The sequence below is a fragment of the Scyliorhinus canicula genome, chromosome 9 (assembly GCF_902713615.1).
Source record: "Scyliorhinus canicula chromosome 9, sScyCan1.1, whole genome shotgun sequence".
Lineage (NCBI taxonomy): Eukaryota > Metazoa > Chordata > Chondrichthyes > Carcharhiniformes > Scyliorhinidae > Scyliorhinus > Scyliorhinus canicula.
Genome location: NC_052154.1, coordinates 190,849,901 through 190,870,189, shown reverse-complemented (window position 1 = coordinate 190,870,189; position 20,289 = coordinate 190,849,901). Strand labels below are relative to the sequence as shown.

The 20,289-nt window shown below is 49.4% G+C and overlaps 1 protein-coding gene across 5 annotated transcripts in view; it reads left to right on the top strand.

Moving 5' to 3' along the window:
* The window catches only part of LOC119971968 (protein kinase C-binding protein NELL1-like), a 926,238-nt gene that overhangs the window by 120,396 nt on the left and 785,553 nt on the right, over positions 1-20,289 (top strand). For all 5 annotated transcript variants that reach the window (XM_038808351.1, XM_038808348.1, XM_038808349.1 and 2 more), the window contains exon 6: positions 8,024-8,096. In XM_038808351.1, the coding sequence (XP_038664279.1) occupies positions 8,024-8,096 (73 nt within the window). The remainder of the gene's footprint in view (positions 1-8,023; positions 8,097-20,289) is intronic.

Here is a 20,289-nt window from a genome sequence, read left to right as displayed (position 1 = left end):
AGATGCATTTCTCAGACAGACCTCTGAAAGCTTCTCTCCCAGGGACTTTGTGAATAAATTTGTAAGGCACTGACTGTTAACAGTATTAACAGATGGCATTTGACTGGCGTGTGTGTGAATTTTGCTGAATTGAAATTTTGGAGTAGATGGGAAAATAAGCTCAAAGACCTTTGCGAATGTTATGACCTCAATAGAGACCGATAATTTTACAAAAAGGAATTAACTTCCAGTGAATGATCGAAAGGATTGTGCATCAAGATTTCAAGTTTCAAGACTTACTGTAACAAACAACTAAAAGCAAACTTGTCTAAACACTATTCAGTGGGCAACTTCTCGTCTCAGCAGCAGATGGGAAATTCCTCTTTTTTACCCATCCCATGCCATGGTTATAATTTACTCTGTCCCTGATGTGAACACTTTATTCTCCTGGAACGGGTCCAAAGCTATTTTCAGCTCTCGATGACCTGCTTCATTTTTCCTTTTCTAGCGTATAACGTGTAATCCCTGAACTAATTCTCACTGTGTGGTGTACATTGACGATTCCTTCTCTCCAGCCCAGGTTTGGTGAATCTTCCAGCCTCCTTTAAATCTTCATAAACTCCATTTCTTCAATCTGTGCATACACCCTACCTGCGTTCTGCAATGTGATTAATGGTTTCTGCATTTTTTCTGTAGGACTAGCTACCTCTATTTTCTGTTTTCTCTGTCTCGCTGTCTCTCTCTCACATTCTCTCTCTCGTTCTCCCTCTCTCTCTCTCTCTCTCTCTCGCTCATCCCAAAGCCTATTTTCATGACAGTGTGAATCACATGGGCCTTGTTTCCAGGCAGGAATTAGCTAACCTCTGGACCCCAAATCCATTCTATCTTGGAATTAAATAGACAGTTTGAAGTATAACCATTTATAAAAGCTGACATTCCAAATACCTCCCTGCGAGATTTGCAGAACAAGGCCTAGGTTTTTGTCACGCCATCATAAAGAAAATAGCAGATATGGCCCAAAATACTAACTCCTGTCCCGAATATAGCATTTTCTATTTTTACAGCGGTGGAACTAGAGTTGGGCCAGTGTTTGCACATGCATATTTTATGAAAGCAGCTTTCCGTTTAAATCACTGTCTACCCACACACACAATACAGACAAGCACAGAGATGTGGAAAAGGGTAAAAATAATAAGGATTGAGGTCAAATGATTGAGGTCTGATGGTGAGTTATTTAGTCCATATTCTTCGCAGTATGAGTGTAGATTAACGTCTCTGATTTACAGCCTGTAATGTAGTGACCCTCCTTGCAATTAGCAATATCTTACTCACAGCATTTCCAGGAGAGGCCCTGGCTTCGCACCAGCCTGTTTAGCAGAGCGAGTGTCAGATTCTGGTCTCTGCTTGCATCAGCCTTTTCTGCAGAGAATTGGTTCCCACAGTGACCTTTTGGTGAGAATTCGCCGGTGAATTCTGGAGAAGACAGAGTGGGAAAAAAAAGAGGTCTTCTCCCTTAGCTGCCAAAGCAAAACGGAAAGCTCTTCATGTTTCTGAACCATTTCAGTGGGAACAGATCCAATCACCACCCATTGCCCGGCATAGCACCACCTTTTAGACCCATTCATTGGTCATAGCCGCATCAATCAATCCGAGTCATCACGGATGTCAGTCTAAAACAGCGCAGCTTTCTGGATCTTCCTGTTTGAATTAAAGGTGCAGGCTGCTTTGCCTTAAAGTCTCAGGTCCATTAAACATCTGTGAATTAAAATATAACAGCAGAAATAAAAGAAAGGGGAAATAAGGGAATAGACAGCAAATAAACAAGGGCACACAGAGCGGACCCTTACAAAACTGACATTATTACAGTGAGATGCCTGGTTTAACTAACAGTTCCAAGTAGTTCCAAAATAAAATAATTATTTTTCTTAAGAGGCGATTTGAAGGTATTTTGGTTTTTAAAAAATCAGTTTGAGTGTTCTTTTGCTTAAGGTAGTGACTGGATAAATAACTTCATTTCCTGTCAGCATGGCCCTTGGGTTTTCCCATGGCGGGAAACTATGAGAGCTGGCATGGGGGTGGGGGAGGCTAAGAGCAAAGGGTGGTGGGTGGGAAACATGGGTTGGCATGCTAATACTAAATTGGCAGAGGAACTTTCAAGGACTATTAGGAAGGGGGGGGGGGAGGGCAAGGTTTGTCATAGGCATAGAGGGGACATGAGTGTAGGTAGAAAAGCATGGGTTGGTCCAGAGAGTATAAGGGTCCATGGGGGTGGGTAGAGGGATATTGGCTTGCATAGAGATATGAGGGGCTGTGTAGGGGTTGCATGATGAGCATGAGTTGGCATAGGTTGGCATGGATTGGGCTAGGGTGAGGGTGAAGGGCGGAGGAAAAATAATCTTTCCTTTATTAAATTCCAGAAAATGGTGGAGCACAGAGGCAGGCCCTCCGCCCAGGCCGCCTCCACACCCACCAACCTCTTGGCAGCGGGCCTGACTTCTAATCTAGCCCACCTCCTCATGCAGAACAAAAATCAGAACTGCGGGCAGCCATTTCTAAAGATCGGGTTCACCGATCTTAGAAATCTACGCACCTGACCCGGGAGCAATAATCTGGGGGTATTCAATGCTGTTTAAGAAGGGTAGCAAGGATAATCCAGGGAACTACAGGCCGGTGAGCCTTACATCAGTGGTAGGGAAATTACTGGAGAAAATTCTTCGAGACAGGATCTTCTCCCATTTGGAAGCAAGTGGCCATATTAGTGAGAGGCAGCACAGTTTTGTGAAGGGGAGGTTGTGTCTCAGTAACTTGATAGAGTTTTTCGAGGAGTTCACAAAGCTGATTGATCCAGGTAGGGCAGTGGATGTTGTCTATATGGACTTCAGTAAGGCCTTTGACAAGGTCCCTCATGGCAGACTGGTACAAAAGGTGAAGTCACACGGGATCAGAGGTGAGCCGGCAAGTTGGACACAGAACTGGCTAGGTCATAGAAGGCAGAGAGTAGCAATGGAAGGGTGCTTTTTTGATTGGAGGGCTGTGACTAGTGGTGTTCCGCAGGGATCAGTGCTGGGACATTTGCTGTTAGTGGTATATATAAATGATTTGGAGGAAAATGTAACTGGTCTGATTAGTAAATTTGCAGACGACTTAAAGGTTGTTGGAATTGCGGATAGCGATGAGGACTGTCAGAGGATACAGCAGGATTTAGAACGTTTGAAGACTTGTGCGGTGAGATGGCAGATTGAGTTTAATCCGGACAAATGTGAGCTAATGCATTTTGGAAGGTCTAATGAAGGTAGGGAATATACAGTAACTGGTAGAACCCTCAAGAGTATTGAAAGTCAGAGAGATCTAGGTGTACAGGTCCATAGGTCACTGAAAGGGGAAACACAGGTGGGGAAGATAGTCAAGAAGGCATACGGCATGCTTGCCTTCATTGGCATTGAGTATAAAAATTGGCAAGTCATGTTGCAGCTGTGTAGAACCTTAGTTAGGCCACACTTGGAGTATAGTGTTCAATTCTGGTCACCACACTACCAGAAGGATGTGGAGGCTTTAGAGAGGGTGCAGAAGAGATTTACCAGGATGTTGCCTGGTATGAAGGGCAATAGCTATGAAGAGAGGTTGAATAATCTCGGTTTGTTCTCACTGGAACAACGGACGTTGAGGGGCAACCTGATAGAGGTCTACAAAATTATGAGGGCATAGACAGAGTGGAGAGTCAGACTTTTTCCCAGGGTAGAGGGGTCAATTACTGGGGGGGGGGGGGGGGGGCATAGGCTTACGTTGTGAGGGGCAAGGTTTAGAGATGTACGAGGTATGTTTTTCACACAGAGGGTAGTGGGTGCCTGGAACTCGCTGCCGGAGGAGGTGGTGGAAGCAGGGATGATACTGACGTTTATGGGGGACCTTGACAAATACATGAATAGGATAGGAATAGAGGGATACAGATCCCGGAAGTGTAGAAGATTTTAGTTTAGTCAGGCAGCATGGCCGGCGCAGGCTTGGAGGGCCGAAGGGCCTGTTCCTGTCCTGTACTTTTCTTTGTTCTTTGTTCCCACCCACCCGTTAACAATCAAACCGCTTGGGTTTGTTGGCAGGCAGGATTCAGAGCAGATCACATGAACCCCTTCATTTTAGCTTAAACTAAAGAGACGGTCCCAAAGCAGAACAATCTTATCCACTGTTTATTTGTAACAGGGCCTAACGTTTCTTGAAAGATCTTGCTGCCAAACGTTCAAATAAACGGTGCACTGTTTGGGCCTTTTCTGCTTCAGATAGTTCAGCAGCTAACTTCCTGTGTTGCAAGGAGGACTGAAATGCTCCCCTGACTTCACATTCATTGCAGTTGACCCACACCCACTATTGCTTGTGAAAATTCCCTGGGACGTAGCTACGGACCGTTGCTGGCAACATCCAGCATTCATTAATTCATGAGCTGCAATGTGTGAACTGCCTGTGGAAATACAATAGAAAAGGCAGCACAAGATGCTAATTGTTACAACCCGCAAGGCTCTCACGGGGTGGGGATGATCCACTGGCCTGTGTAGCTTACAGCACATCAGCTCCCCTGATAAGGTGGCGTGAGGGGGGGGGGGGCTATTGATGTATTTTCAGATATTCATCACTCCCGCTTGTGTTGGCCTTAGAAGTCCCGAAAGCTGTGCTTGTCAGGTGAATTGGACATTCTGAATTCTCCCTCAGTGTACCCGAACAGGCGCCGGAGTGTGGCGACTTGGGGATTTTCACAGTAACTTCATTGCAGCGTTAATGACAATAATAAAGATTATTATTAATTGGACAACAGGCAAGGTTGCGTAGGTGAACCCTGCTGCCTCTACCCACACACACTATCCTTCTTTGTGTTGCAGGATGTTGACTCACTTCTCTGGCCAGAAGCGGCCTTTGTTTTAGGATCTCCCACACCTGGGGCAGAATTCTCCGACCCCCCCCCCCCGCAGGGTCGGAGAATCGCCCGGGGCCTTCGTAAATCCCGCCCCCGCCGTGGCCGAATTTCTCCGCCACCCAGGAATCGGCGGGGGCGGGAATCGCGCCCAGCCGATCGGCGGGCCCCCCGCGGCGATTCTCCGGCCCGCGATGGGCCTGAAGTCCCGCCGCTGTCAGGCCAATCCCGCCGACGTGGTTTAAACCACCTCTGAGCCGGCGGGAGCAGGCGGCGCGAGCGGGCCCCGGGGTGCTGGGGTGGGCGCGGGGCGATCGGTCCCGGGGGGATGCCCCCACAGTGGCCTGGCCCGCGATCGGTGCCCACCAATCGGCGGGCGGGCCTGTGCCGTGGGGGCACTCTTTTTCTTCCGCTGCTGCCACGGCCTCCACCATGGCGGAGGCGGAAGAGACCCCCTCCACCGTGCATGCGCCGGTAGTGACGTCAGCGGCCGCTGACGCTCCGGCGCATGCGCGGACTCACGCCGACCGGCGAAGGCCTTTCGGACAGCCCCGACGCCAGTCGGCATGGCGCCAAAGGCCGTTGGCGCCAGTCGGCGGAGCGGGAGCCACTCCGGCGCTGGCCTAGCCCCTAAAGGTGCGGAGAATTCCGCACCTTTGGGGAGGCCCAACGCCGGAGTGGGTGGCGCAACTCCGCTACGCCGGGACCCCCGCCCTGCTGGGTAGGGGAGAATACCACCCCTGATTGGTAAATGGGGCTAATCTGATCCCAGCTGCTTTTCATTCAAAGCACAGGCACACCTTGGACGGCCACCAGTCCTTTGAAGGCTGCTGGGACAGGAAATCACCACTCCATCCTGCAACAACAGTGTGTTGTGTATTGAGCGTTGGAAACTCTCGAAGAACTTTAAATTTAACTCATCTGCTGTATCAGACGAGACCAACCTCTTGCTCAAACCTCACACAGTCCCATGTACAGTGATCCCAGTGCATCTGTATCGGGGTCCTGTCATCAACCCATGGTGTTCCAGTTTACTTTTGACCTTTATAATTCTCATGAATCCTCACTGCTGTTACACAACTCCATTGAAAGTTGCTGACTTCAGCTTATGTCTTGAAGTGAACTATGTTGCAGATCTTCAATAATTAAAATATCAGAGTTCTTTCTGACTGGCTATTCATGCATCTTAAGATTGCAGTTGATGTAAAAGTATGACAATTTAACTTTGGAGTTTTTAAAAAAAAGATTCTCACATTGGGCATCATTCTCACATTCTTCAATAACTGTTTTGGGGACTGCGGATGTAACTTACAGGATTTGAGTTGCCTTATTTCTCGCTTATTTCTCGCGCTCTCTCGAATTCGCAACCGGACAAATGCTGCATCTCTTGTGGTTGCGAAGGCCATGTTACCTGCTGTGCGTTACAAAGCGGTTGCTCGGTGGAATGATATTCCTTCTTTCGTCCTTGCCCCAAAGCGTTGTTCAGTAGAGTTTTACAGTCTTTCCATTCTGCATCCGGTAATATGGTTTTCTGGGAATTGAATCCGCAAAGGATTGTAATTTGGTTCAGCCAGCTTTTGCTGAGCAAGTTGTTTCTGTTTGATTTCTCTGGCCTGGTTGATGCTAATCTTGATTTGCAAGGTGCAGCACAAATAAATAGAATGGATTTTATTTTTGAAAACATCTTCAAGAAAATCCAGCTTCATTATCCATATCAAACATCTGGAATAGTTTCCACTTAAACGTGACTGATAACTGCTGATATTCATTGTACAGATAGTAATAGTATTTGGCAATATAATAATCTAATAATAATCTTTAGTGTTACAAGTAGGCTTACATTAACACTGCAATGAAGTTACTGTGAAAAGCCCCTAGTCGTCACATCCCGGCGCCTGTTCGGGTACATAATGTCCAAATTACCTAACCGCATGGGCGGGATTCTCCAACCCCCCCCCCGCCGGGTCGGAGAATCGCCGGGAGGCAGTGTGAATCCCGCCCCGCCGCTCTGACGCTAGCTGCCGAATTCTCTGCCGCCGGCTTTTTGGCAGTGCGGGGACCGTGCCGTGCCGGTCGGGGGCCATTGGCAGTGGCAACCCCGGCAATTCTCCAGTCCCCGATGGCTGAGCGGCCGCCCATTTCCGGCCAGTCCCGCCAGCGTGGATTAGACAAGGTCTGTACCAGCAGGACCTGGCTCTGAGGGCGGCCTGCGGAGTCCTCGAGGGGGAGCGGGGGGGGGATCCGGCTCCGGGGTGGGGGAGGGGGGGGCCACGGTGGCCTGGCCCGTGGTCGGGGCCCACCGATCTGCGGGCGGGCCTGTGCCATGGGGGCACTCTTTCCCTTCGCGCCGGCCTGTGTAAAGCTCCACCATGGCTGGCACGGAGAAGAAACCCCCAGCGCATGCGCAGGAATCACGGCAGCGGTTCTGGGAATACGCTGGCGCTCCTGCGTGTGCGCCAATTCGTGCCGGCCGGTGGAGGCTCATCGACGCCGTTTGGCACAGCGCCAATCACTCCAGCGCCGGCCTGGCTCCCGAAGCTGCGGAGAATTCCGCACCTTCAGGGCAGCCCGACGCCGGAATGGTTCACGCCACTCTTTGGCACTGGTGCGGCCCTCCCGCCGGATACCGGAGTATCCCGGCCCAAGTCTTTCGGGACATGTGGGAGGAAACCGGAGCACCCGGAGGAGACCCACACAGACACAGGGAGAACTTGCAAACTCCGCACAGACAGTGACCCAAGCCAGGAATTGAACCTGGGACCCGTAGGCGCACCGTAATGAAACACCAATGTTCCGAACCTGATTGAAATTTGAAAGGGAAGCCTGCGAACTAATTTCATGCATTAACAAAGGAGACCGGAAGTTGGAACCTTGCAATTAGTGCTATTTCATAACTTGACAAAGGTTTTCCATGAGGTTGGAGCAGCTAATTATTGTTGTCTGACTAAGGCAAGCACACTGTGGCCGGCATGGATGTCATACTGTGAGCCAAAATGTATTCCTGAAATGCCTGACTGTTCTCCCTGTCAGAAACTGTTCCAGCCATTTGTGAGTGATTCCAGCCACATGAATACTAATGTTCAACCTTCGTGTCTCGCTGTGACTGATGCTCATTTCCCCCTTTTCTATTGTGTTTTTTTTTAGGGCATTTTGCAAGATGTCAAAATCATCTTGATACCTAATGGATATATAATACAGTGCCCGAATCTTAATCGCAGTAAGTACCTAGTATGTTCCTTCTGTAATAATAATACCTGTCAGTCACAATACATTACCGATTGAACGTTGTTGAAACCTGAGTGCAGGAAAAACAATTTCAAGTCACATGTCCTGATAAAAAGAATAATTATTAAATTGGGAATATGACTTTTCAGACTTCTTTTGCAGTTTTTTTCCGACTGAGGTTTCTTGCTGTGTGCTGAGTACTTTGGATAGAAATATCCACTGATCGGTTCAGTCTCCGATGTTTTATTTCTGGCCATATTGCATCTCAAACGCTGCCCAATTATCGCATTCTGAATTTCTGCTTTTATGCTTTTATTGAAGATTTTCAATTATTTTTCGAACTAAGAGAAGGGAACAAAGACAAAGGCTAATGAAATGAAATGAAAATGAAAATCGCTTATTGTCATGCGTAGGCTTCAATGAGGTTACTGTGAAAAGCCCCTAGTCGCCACATTCCGGTGCCTGTTCGGGGAGGCTGGTACGGGAATTGAATCGTGCTGCTGGCCTGCCTGGTCTGCTTTAAAAGCCAGCGATTTAGCCCAGTGTTGATGGTATAAACCAAATACACACATTTGTAACATAGAGACCATAAAATATAAACAAGCTGCACCGTTGTAATAAACATACCAGAAATATGATCCAAGTACCTGAAACATAACACAGGTAATATAAATGAATATTTTCCTTCCTTCGCCCCTAACCTCGCTGCGGCTAAGCTGTACCTGTGCTGTACATTTTGCAGGTGTGGTCTATGTTGGTGAATCATTCGACCGGCCTGGTGGCTCTCTAACCCGGGGTCACCCCACTCTGTTGTTCCCCCTGGGGGAGGCGGGGAAGGGGGCGCGGAGAGTCACAGTGCGCTGTGCACGAGGGCAAGTCCCACCAAGGGTGGTGAGGCTTCACCCCGGAGAACTTGCCCTTCTTTTGATGGGGTCTGCTTCTGTAGCACCGCTCGTGGCCTCCCACACCCCCTCTGCAGTGTGTATTTCCCCTGTGCTCCCCCCAACCCCCGCCTGCCCGCTGCCTCCCCCCTAGTTGCTGGTCACAAACAGGTCCCCGAAGAGGTTGGCAAATTGCCTCCATGTGTTGTTGAATCCTTCTCCTGATGCCCTGATGGGGATTTTTTTTTTTCCAATTTGAGGAATTCCGTTAAGTCGGACAACCAGCCTGCTGCCTTGGGTGATGCAGCTGATCTCCACACGAGCAGGAATCTCCAGTGGGCAATCAGGGAGGCAAAGGCTGGGGCATCTGCCCGTCTCCCCAGAAAAAGTTCTGGCTGTTCCAACAGCCCAAAGACCGGCACTAGAGGGGCTGGTATAGCACAATGGGCTAAACAGCTGGCTTGTAATGCAGAACAAAGCCATCAGCGCGGGTTCAATTCCCATACCAGCCTCTCCGAACAGGCGCCGGAATGTGGCGACTAGGGGCTTTTCACAGTAACTTAATTGAAGCCTACTTGCGACAATGAGCAATTATTATTATTACTAGTGGGCATGGCTCCACCCTCACTCCCAAAACCCTGGACATGGCCTCGAAAGAGCTGGTCCAGCGCTTGACAAGCTTGGGGCAGGACCAGGACATGTGGGTGTGGTTGGCCAGGCCTCCCTGGCACTGTTCACATTTATCCTCCACCTCCGGGAAGAACTCATGCGTGTCCTGGTCAGGTGCCCTGTGCACCACCATTAGCTGCATTCGGCTCAGCCCTGTGCATGAGGAGGTGACGTTCACTCTATGCTGTGCCTCAATCCAGAGTCCTCCCCTTTTCTCCATGCCCAATTCTTCCTCCCATCTTTCTTGTGTCTTGTCCAGCGAGGCCCTTATCCCTTCCAATATTTGTCCATACATGTTGCCGCATTTACCGTCCCCTGATTCGTCTGCTGCCAGTAGTTTGTCCAATCGGGTGTATCCGGGTAGCCGGGGGAACGTTGCCGTCTCCTTGAGGAGGAAGTCCCACAGTTGCAGATATCCCTTTTGAGCTTCTCTGTCAGTTCCCCCCAGGATCGCTTCTCTACCATCTACGTCCATGTCCCTTACTGCCAACACCCATTCGTTCTGACTCCACGTTTTGAAAGTGGTATCTATTTTTGCCAGGATGAATTTATGGTTTTTGCAGATGGGGGCCACGGCAGGCAGTCACCAAGTTTGAAATGGTGCCTGAGCTGGTCTTTAGTGTGGCCACTACCATTGGGCGCCTTGAGTATTTGACGGGGGGGGGGGGAATGGAAGTGGGGCCGTGGACTGTGCTCAGAGGGATTGTCTCCTCCGTCTGTGCCCATTCCACCTCATGTTCACCCAGCCACCCCCACACTTTTTCTGCATTCGCTGCCCAGTGGTAGAGTAAGTGGTTTGGCAGAACCCGGCCTTCTATACTCCGCCTTTTTTTTTTATAGAACATAGAACAGTACAGCACAGAACAGGCCCTTTGGCCCTCGATGTTGTGCCGAGCCATGATCACCCTACTCAAACCCACGTATCCACCCTATACCCGTAACCCAACAACCCCCCCTTTAACCTTACTTTTTAGGACACTACGGGCAATTTAGCATGGCCAATCTACCTAACCCGCACATCTTTGGACTGTGGGAGGAAACCGGAGCACCCGGAGGAAACCCACGCACACACGGGGAGCACGTGCAGACTCCGCACAGACAGTGACCCAGCTGGGAATCGAACCTGGGACCCTGGAGCTGTGAAGCATTTATGCTAACCACCATGCTACCGTGCCTTCTTTGGAAGATACTTTTGTGGATTCGGGGTTTTTTCCTACCCACACAAACATCATGATTACCGTATCCAGCTTGGTGAAGAAGGCTTTGGAGATGAAGATCGGGAGGGATCTGAATATGAAGAGGAACCTTGGCAGCACCTTTATTTTCATTGTCTTCACACTTCACGAGTCTCACCTCCATGGGTCTTTCTTTACCTCCTCCACTTAGCTCGACGTGTTCCATTTATGCATCCGTGTCCAGTTGTCGGCCATCCGGATCTCCAGCTTTTCGAAACTTGCTCTGGCCCATTTGAACGGCAGAGTCCCCAGTTCTGGCTCCTCACCCGGGATTCATGGGGAAGATTTTGCTCTTGCTCAGGTTACGTTTGTAACCTGAGGATGCTCCGAACACCCTCAGGAATTCAGTTATTTTTCCCATGCTGTCTGGGGGGCCGGAACAGGTCATCTGCATAGAGTGAAACTCTATGCTCTCTGTCTCCCCTCTGGATGCCTCTCCACACCTTCGCTGATCTGAGCCCCCACTTCCAGTCCCTGTTTCTGTTCCTCTCCCACCGCTGGTATGCCCAATTGAGGAACTGTTTCATCTTCAAATCCCCCTCTGGGCACTCGAGGGTGTACAGACCCAGTAGAAAGTTGTGAAGGCCTCGTGGATCTTATGTGACACTGTGACTAGCGTACCGTTACCATTTCTTACCTGTGCTATCTCCCTCGTGGCAGCCTGCTTCCTCAGCTAGTGGGCCAGTAGGCGGTTGTCCTTGTCTCCATTTTCATAAAAGCTCCCCCGTGACTATCAGAGTTGGTTCACCACTCTCCCTGTGGAGTGCAGGTCAAATTCCATTTGTAACTTTCTCCTCTCCGCCGGTACTTCCCCGGCCAAAGCCTTGAAGTAGCATCGGTCCACCTCCAATATGGAGTTGATCAGCCACTGCCTAGCTGTCCTTTCCTTCCTGTCCCTGAGGGCCCCTTATGCTATTATTTCCCACATTATCACTGTCTTCAGTGCCTCCCACAATGTGGAGGGTGAGACCTCCCCATTCTGCTTGCAGGTTATATACCCATCACTGGCTTGTGACATTCTTTCGCGGAATGCCTTGTCGATGAGGAGGGCGGTGTCCAGCCTCTATTGTGGGGCGCTGGGCCCAGCCCGACTCCAATCTCAGATCCATTTACGGTGGTCCGAGATGACTATTGTGGAGCAATCCACCCTCACTACCCCTGGAAGCATTGTCTCACCCTCCACATTCTGGGAGGCACTGAAGACAGTGATAAGCTGGGAAATAATCGCATAAAGAAGTCTATGCGGGAGTAGGCTTTGTGAACATGAGAGAAGAAGAACTCCTTCCCCTTTGAGTGGCTGAACCCCCATGGACCAACCCCCCCCCCCCCCCTCCCCCCCTCAATCTGTACCATAAAGATGTTTAGTTCTTCCGCCACTCCTCATTTTGTCTTTGCTCTGGGGCTGGACTTGCCTATCATTGGGTCCTATACACACATTTCCAGGGTCCAACTTACCATTACCTATCGTACCCCTGGGTCTGTCACCATATTCGTTGCTCTGAAGGCTGTCCTTTCGTTCAGCAGTATGGCACACCGAGTGCATTTAATTATCATTTTCAAGATGGCACATTTGAAAAAGGATTTGTCACTCTGCCCACCTCCTTGAAAAACTTAAATGCCAGTTCATTGCAGTGCCAAACATTACATGAATAACCTGGATTGTTTTGTACAGATCACCACGTTCTCGTGACATCAGTGGTAGAGCTTGCAGGGCCAGACGCAAGCTGAGCTGCAATGATAATGAACGAAATAAAAAAGACGCGCATTAATCTGTCACCTTCCATAACTGTCGGAATCCTCAAGAGCTTAACAAATTCTTAATTACTGTTGAAGTTGAGAGTTACGATCAGTTCGGAGGGGTGAGCCAATTCCTCTCTTGATCGCACTCCTGGTCTGCTTGATATTGCTCATTCATTATGTACTTAGCTTTGTAGCTCATTTTAAGAATTAAGCCAGCCAGAGTCGTTGAGTTGACAAATAAGTAAGTTTTCTTACAAACCCTCACTTGGGTAAAGATGCAGAAATTGTTAAAGATAAGTTTTAAAATGTAAGGCTTTGTCCAACTTCCCACGCATGCAAAAATGTACACGTAACTTCCCCAGGAATGCACACACAGAAATCAACCCTTAGTGTATCAGACGCGAAAACCTATCCAAATAAGGACAAGGTAAAAGCAGAAATATTATTTTCCAATTGTCCAATTGCTTGTTCACAGCTAGGGAATCACTTTCCACAGGGACTGCTGCTGCAGTGGCTCTGTAGTCATGGCCAGTTGATCCTCTTTTCTCCTGAAGATAGTGATGTTGTGTTGGGATCCTCCTTGAAGAACTCTTGGTTTGCAGCAATGAGGTCTTCTGGCGGGTTTTCAAAACCACTAACTGAGCTCAGCTTTCTTGATAGAGATTTCAGAGAGCGAGAGAGAGAGAGAAAGGGTTTATGCTGTTTTTTAAAAAATCATTCACGGGGTGTGGACTTCGCTAGCTAAGCCAGCATTTATTTCCCATCTGAGTTGGCCTTGGGAAGGTGATGGTGACCTGCCTCCTTGAACCGCTGCAGTCTCTGAGGTATAGGCAGACCCACAGTGTTGTTTGGGAGGGATTTTGACCCAGCGACAGTGAAGGAACGGCGATATATTTCCAAGTCAGGATAGTGAATGGCGTGGGGAACAATCAGGTGATTAGGTGCCCAGGTATCTGCTGTCCTTGTCCTTCTAGATGGTCGTGGGTTTGGAGATTGTTGACTGCAGGGCATTGGTGAGATCCTACTCTCCCCGTGAGAGCCTCTGTCCTTTGGTTAAAATTCAGTATACCCAAGAACTGGGCCACCTGACCTCCCGCTAGTTTCAATCTGGGACTTATTTTGGCCAGTGTCTCTGAGAGCTCCACAGACTCTGGGCAGGACCCCCCCCCGGGCAGGACCCCCCCCCCCCCCCACCCCGGTACCCGTGTTTTGTGGCAGTGGCTGCCCATGGTAACTTCCAGTCAACAGGGTTTCCCATTGCTCGCACCCTCTGCTGCCAGGGAACCCAAGATCCCGCTGGCTGGAACAGGTGTAAAATCCCGCCCTCTGTATCTCCATAAAGTGACTTGTGGCCTTCGGAAATGCAATATAGTAACTGCTGTGGGCTAGTCTCCTTTGTTCAGCACGTAATGTTGTTTTCACAAAGTTCAATATATATTGCCCAGCAAATGAAATTATACATGAATATCCTGTATAGCACTACTTCATAACACTCGCCACTGTTGTAATAGAACATAGAACTTACAGTGCAGGAAGAGGCCATTTGGCCCTTCAAGTCTGCACCAACCCACTTAAACCCTCACTTCCACCCTATCCTCATTAACCAATAACCCTTTCTAACCTTTTTGGACACTAAGGGCAATTTATCATGGGCAATCCACCTAACCTGTACATCTTTGGACTGTGGGAGGAAACCGGAGCACCCGGAGGAAACCCACGCAGACACGGGGAGAACAGTGACCCAAGCCAGGAATCGAACCTGAGACCCTGGAGCTGTGAAGCCACAGTGCTAGCCACTATGCTACCGTGCTGCCCTCATGAACCTAATGAAGCAGATCATGAATTTTACAGTGGCTATTATGACTGAAAATTACAAAAATCATTTGAAAAGATACAAAAGTCAAAGTTTGTTTTTAAATTTAGAGTACCCAATTAATTTTTTCCAATTAAGGGGCAATTTAGCGTGGCCAATCCACCTACCCTGCACATCTTTGCATTGTGGGGTCGAGACCCATGCAAACACGGGGAGAATGTGCAAACTCCACACGGACAGTGACCCAGAGCCGGGATCGAACCTGGGACGTTGGCGCCGTGAACAGAAGTCAAAAGTTAAAAATAATGAAGAGGATTGATGAGGTGGATGTGCATTGGAGGAGTAGGGGACCATGCTCCTGCAAAGTTTACCTGGAAACACGTTGCCACCAGATGAAGCAGTGACTATGAAGGGAATTTGACAGACAGTGCAGTTATGAGAAAACTAGCAAGTTGTTAGATTGGGTCCCAGGAGACGAATGAGACTGCCCGTTCTTTTCTTGTCCCCGAGCGCCTTTAGCCAATTGAACCAGAGACCTCTGAGCATATTTTTCCATTGCTCATCAAAGTGCCTGCATGTGAAAAGCAGAGCATAGTATTTCCACATTACATGAATTTTTACTCAGGGAATTCCTGGGCAGGTTGACAGGGGGGGAGGGGGGGCGCGAATCCCGTGACGCCGCTCCGACGCCGGCGACCGGAGAATCGTTGCCAATGGTGCCAGCGTGGTTGCTGCAAGGCGGTCGGGGGCGGCTTGATGCGGCCCCCCCCACCCCCCGGCGGTTCTCCGCGCTCGACGGGCTGAATGACTGCTGAGTTCAGCCGAGACCAGGCGTCGTCGTTCGCGTGTGTTCCTACCCGGCGGGACCTCGGGGTTCTGGCTGCGGGGGCCTTCCTGGTGTGGGGAAGGGGGGATCCAACTCCAGTGAGGGGGTGGCTCCAGGGTGCCAGGCCCGCGATCGGGGCCTGCCGATCGATGGGCGGGCTAATCCCGGGGGTGGGGGGGGAGGGGGGCTATATTCCTCTGCGCCGGGCCTCTGTAGGGCTCTGCCAGGTTGCCCGGGGGCCAGCGCGGAGAAGGCAATGCGCTGACCCGTGCCGGTCGTGGCGCACATGCGTGGACCCGCACTGGCCGTGGCGTGCAGGCGTGAACCCGCACCGGCCGTGGCGCGCATGCGTGGAACCGCACCGCCCCTGCTGGCACCCGTATTGGCAGCTGGAGCTGTGTGAAGCACTCCATGCCGTACTGGCACCCTGTGCGGCGCAGGATCGCTGCTCCTAGTGGCCAGATGACGCCGTCGTAAAACTCTCCGGTGCTTACGATGGCGTCAACACTCTGCTGCTAAAACGGAGAATCCCACCCCCCGGTTCCTTGAATCCCACGTCATTGTCACAATCTGATTTGGCCTGATTTGTGGACGCGGGCATTGTTTCTCTGAATTTCTCTTGCGCCGCACTTTACTTTAGCAGAGCTTGTGCATAATTAATTTGGATCATGGGTGGCAGGGTGGCACAGTGGTTAGCACTGCTGCCTCACGAACCTGGGTTCGATTCCGGCCTCGGGTGACTGTCTGTGTGGTTTGCATTTTCTCCCAGTGTCTGTGTGGGTTTCCTCCTGGTGCTCCGGTTTCCTCCCACAATCTAAAGATGTGCAGGTTAGCTGATTTTGCCATGTAAATTCCCCCTTTGTGTCCAAAAGATTAGGTGGGGTTACGGGGATAAGGCGGAGGTGTGGGCCTCGGTCGGGTGCTCTTTCAGAGGGTCAGTGCAGATCGATGGACCGAACGGCCTCCTTCTACACTGTAGGGATTCTATAGTTCTACAATTTTGTTACACATTCATAAACAAGTGTCTGTCAATGAACAGCTTTTAGGGGTTACTGAACATATCAGAATTAGCTCTGAGATTGTCGTGCATTGGACTTATTGCCCTTGGCTGTAGCTGCCACGAATCTTTCTGCTGGAGGAAGCATTTCTTCTTCCTGCACACTTCAGCTGCACGTTCTTGGAAGAATGAGAACCTCCAGCTATCGTGGCTCGTTTTTCAAGATTGTTGCCACTAGCAACAAGGCTTGGGTGGGAGTGATGCTCAGAGGGAACGGACTGGGAAAATCAATGTTAATTGAGGAGCGGAAAGGAGGGGGGAAACAGAATGGGGTTGGAAAGGAATTGGCTGACAGTGAATGGGAGAGGGTGGGGAGCAGGGGTCAGCAGTCATTTTGGGGGGAGGCAGGAATTCAGCACGGCGCTTTGTTGTGGGGAACACGAAGAGTTGCAACATTAACTGAGGATGGGGTGAGAGAATGCCAGAATGCATTGAGGAGTGGCTGGGGGCAGAGTGGTGAAGAAGACCAGCACTGGCAAAGGGTGGGACAAGCACTAGTGTGAACTGAGGAGTGGGGAAAGAGGAACTGGCTGGAAGCATAGAATCGCTAGAGTTCAGAAGGAGGCCATTCAGTCCATCGAGTGTGCACTGACCTTCCGAAAAAGTACCCCAACCTGTCTTAATACCCTGCCCAATTCCCGTAACCCCCTAACCCCACCTAACGTTTGGACACTTTGGGGCAAGTTATCACGCCAATCCACCTAACCTGCACATCTTTGTACAGTGGGAGAAAACCGGAGGAAACCCATGCGGACATGGGGAGAATGTAGAAACTCCACACAGATATTCACCCGAGGTTGGAATCAAACTCCTGGAGCTTTGAGGCAGCAGTGCTAACCACTGTGCCACTGTGCCGTGGGCGCGGGGAGGGTGGGAGAAGAGTGTCAGCACAAAATGAAGGAGGAGATGCTGGGGTGCCTGGTTTAGCACACTGGGCTAAATCGCTGGCTTTGAAAGCAGACCAAGGCAGGCCAGCAGCATGGTTCAATTCCCGTACCAGCCTCCCCGAACAGGTGCCGGAATGTGGCGACTAGGGGCTTTTCACAGTAACTACATTGAAACCTACTTGTGACAATAAGCGATTTTCATCTAAAGGCTTGAGTTAATGCTGTGAGGGCATGGATTCATATTCACCATGGAAGCTGGTGGAATTCAAACTGGTCTCAGTCATGGTGACCATGAAACTGTGCGTGTTAAAAATCCATTTGGTTCACTAATGTCCTTCTGGGAAGGAAATCGACCACCTTACCCAGGCCAGCGCCTCTCCCACAGCTGCTCTTTCTAGGAAGCACTAGAGGACATAGAGGGAGACTCATTTTCAGAAAAATTGCTGGTAGAAAATCACTTGCTCGCCTGAGTTTATTGATCCCCGCAGAGCTATATAAAGAAACAATCATAATCTCCCATTTGAAACTGCCTCGACCTGTCAATCAAAACTTTTTTCGGAGGCAATGTTGCGTGAAATTGAATAAGCAGTGCAGTTCAAAAATGTTAGCATTTTAGACTCATAGACAGTCTTCAACACTTTAAAGGGCAATGGAAATGGCTTAATTAATAATATTTGTCATAAGCAGGCTTACGTTTGAAATGAAATGAAAGTCGCTTATTGTCACATTTATACTGCAATGAAGTTACTGTGAAAATCCCCTAGCCGCCACACTCCGGCGCCTGTTCAGGTACACAGGGAGAATTCAGAATGTCCAACTTACCTAACAGCACGTCTTTCGCGACTTTTGGGTGGAAACCGGAGCACCCGGAGGAAACCCACGCAGACACGGGGGGTGCTAACCACTGAGCTACAGTGCCACCCTTAGAAAATCACTTCAAATGTTTCCATCGCACCAAAGTGACTTTTACCATCATCTCACAGATCTTTGAACTTGGCATACTGACAGACTTTTTAAAGGGTTTAGGGGCCCAGACGGGAAAACTTTCACTTTATTCTGGGAGAACTTCAATATTTAGTTTCTGACAGACTGTTTGAAGGGCTTAAAGGCTGCAGCTGGGGAGGGCAGTCAACTGAGCCCCATCCCAGGGAAGACCCCTGACATGAGCCCCTCCAGCCCAGCACCAGCCCCCCTGACCCCCACCTTCCATGGAGGACTCCCCTCTGATAAAGCCTTCTGAATGTCCAAATAAATCAGCTCCACTGGCTCCCCCTCGTCAACTCTACTAGTTACATCCTCGAAGGATTCCAGTAGATTCGTCAAGCATGATTTCCCTTTCGTAAACCCATGCTGGCTCTGTCCGATCCTGCCACTGTTTTCCGAGTGATCAGCCATTAAATCTTTCATTATGGTCTCCAGCATTTTCCAGCATTAAAAATATCTTCCAGTCGGCTAGCTTCTGATAGTTGAACTGAGTGTGAAGGATGTTTTCTGGATGCTCAAGTGCAGTTGAATGTGTGTCAATCATGGGGAAATTGTCTGCTAACATAATGCCTCTTACAGCACTTTAAGCTGCCAACAATCGGGCTTGTGCAGCTGGATTTGACGGGCTGTCTCTTTGCTTCAGTGGAGAGGTTGAAAAATGTAGCTTGTGTGGTCTTGCGGGGAGGGGGGGCGGGGGGGAGGGGGGGATTACAAAAATCATCCAACACAGAAGGATGTTATTCAGCCCTTCATTCCTGTGCTAGCTCTCTGAAAGAGCTATCCCATTTGTTCCACTCCTTTTCCCATAGCATTCCAGACTTTCCCTGTTCATGTCCTTATTCAGCTCCATTCTGAAAGTCACGACTGAATCTGCTTCCACCACACTTTCAGGCGGAACATTCCAGATCATTGTAACACAAAGCTGAAATTTTCCTCATCTTCCCCCCCCCTTGGCCTTTTTGCCAACTATTTGCAATCTGTGGCCCACGTTGCTGACCCTCTTACCAATGGATGTAGTTGCTATTCTATCAAATCCCATATAACAGTGGTTAGCACTGTTGCTTCACAGGTTCGATTCCCGGCTTGGGTCACTGTCTGTGTGGAGTCTGCACGTTCTCCCCGTGTCTGCGTGGGTTTCCTCCGGGTGCTCCGGTTTCCTCCCACAAGTCCCGAAAAACGTGCTGTTAAGTAATTTGGACATTCTGAATTCTCCCTCCGTGTACCCGAACAGGCTCCGGAATGTGGCAACGAGGGGATTTTCACAATAACTTCATTGCAGTGTTAATGTAAGCCTACTTGAGACAATAATAAACATTATAAATTATTATTATAATTCTGAGCTGATTCCACAAATTTCCACTTTGTTTTATTTGGGAGCATTATCACAACTTCTTTAGTCTCTCCACATTACTGAAGTCACTCATCCCTACTATAACTTTGGGAAGTCTCCTCTGTACCTCCTCCAAGATTGTGCCATGCGTCCTAAAGTGTGGAGCCTGCAATTAGATACAATCGTGCAGTGCAGTTGGGCTCTATCGAATGATCTCTCTTCCTTTTTTATTTCCCCCTTCTTCTCTTTCCTTGGTGCTAAGATTGGAACAACCAAACAAACATCTTCATGAGCACTGTCAATACTTTGGCATTCCTTTCCCAGGACAAGGCTTCTTGCCTCCTTCCATACGGTTTGGTCAAAGTGAGCAGGCTCGTGTGTTATAATGGATCAAACTCTCATGTCTTTCTCCATATCTTCCAGTTAATTCTTTTTGGTAACCTTTGTTTCGTCACACAAGTGGCAACTGGTGTTCTTCTTGTGTTATAATTGCTCAGCATTGCTCATTAGATATCAATGACCATCCATGCATGTGTCTCTGGCGAAACGCACATGCACTCATAGATAATACCTTACACACGATGATGAATGCATTTCAATGGATGTTTAAAGGTGAACTGATAGCTACCCCTGGGTGGGATGGGAGAATTCCGGCCACATTTTATTTTCATCTTTCCAGTTTACCAACCGACCAGAAAAAACATTGAAGTACACTCGAGAGTGAGTGCGGAGAGCACATGCCGATGTCTATCATGCTTATTTG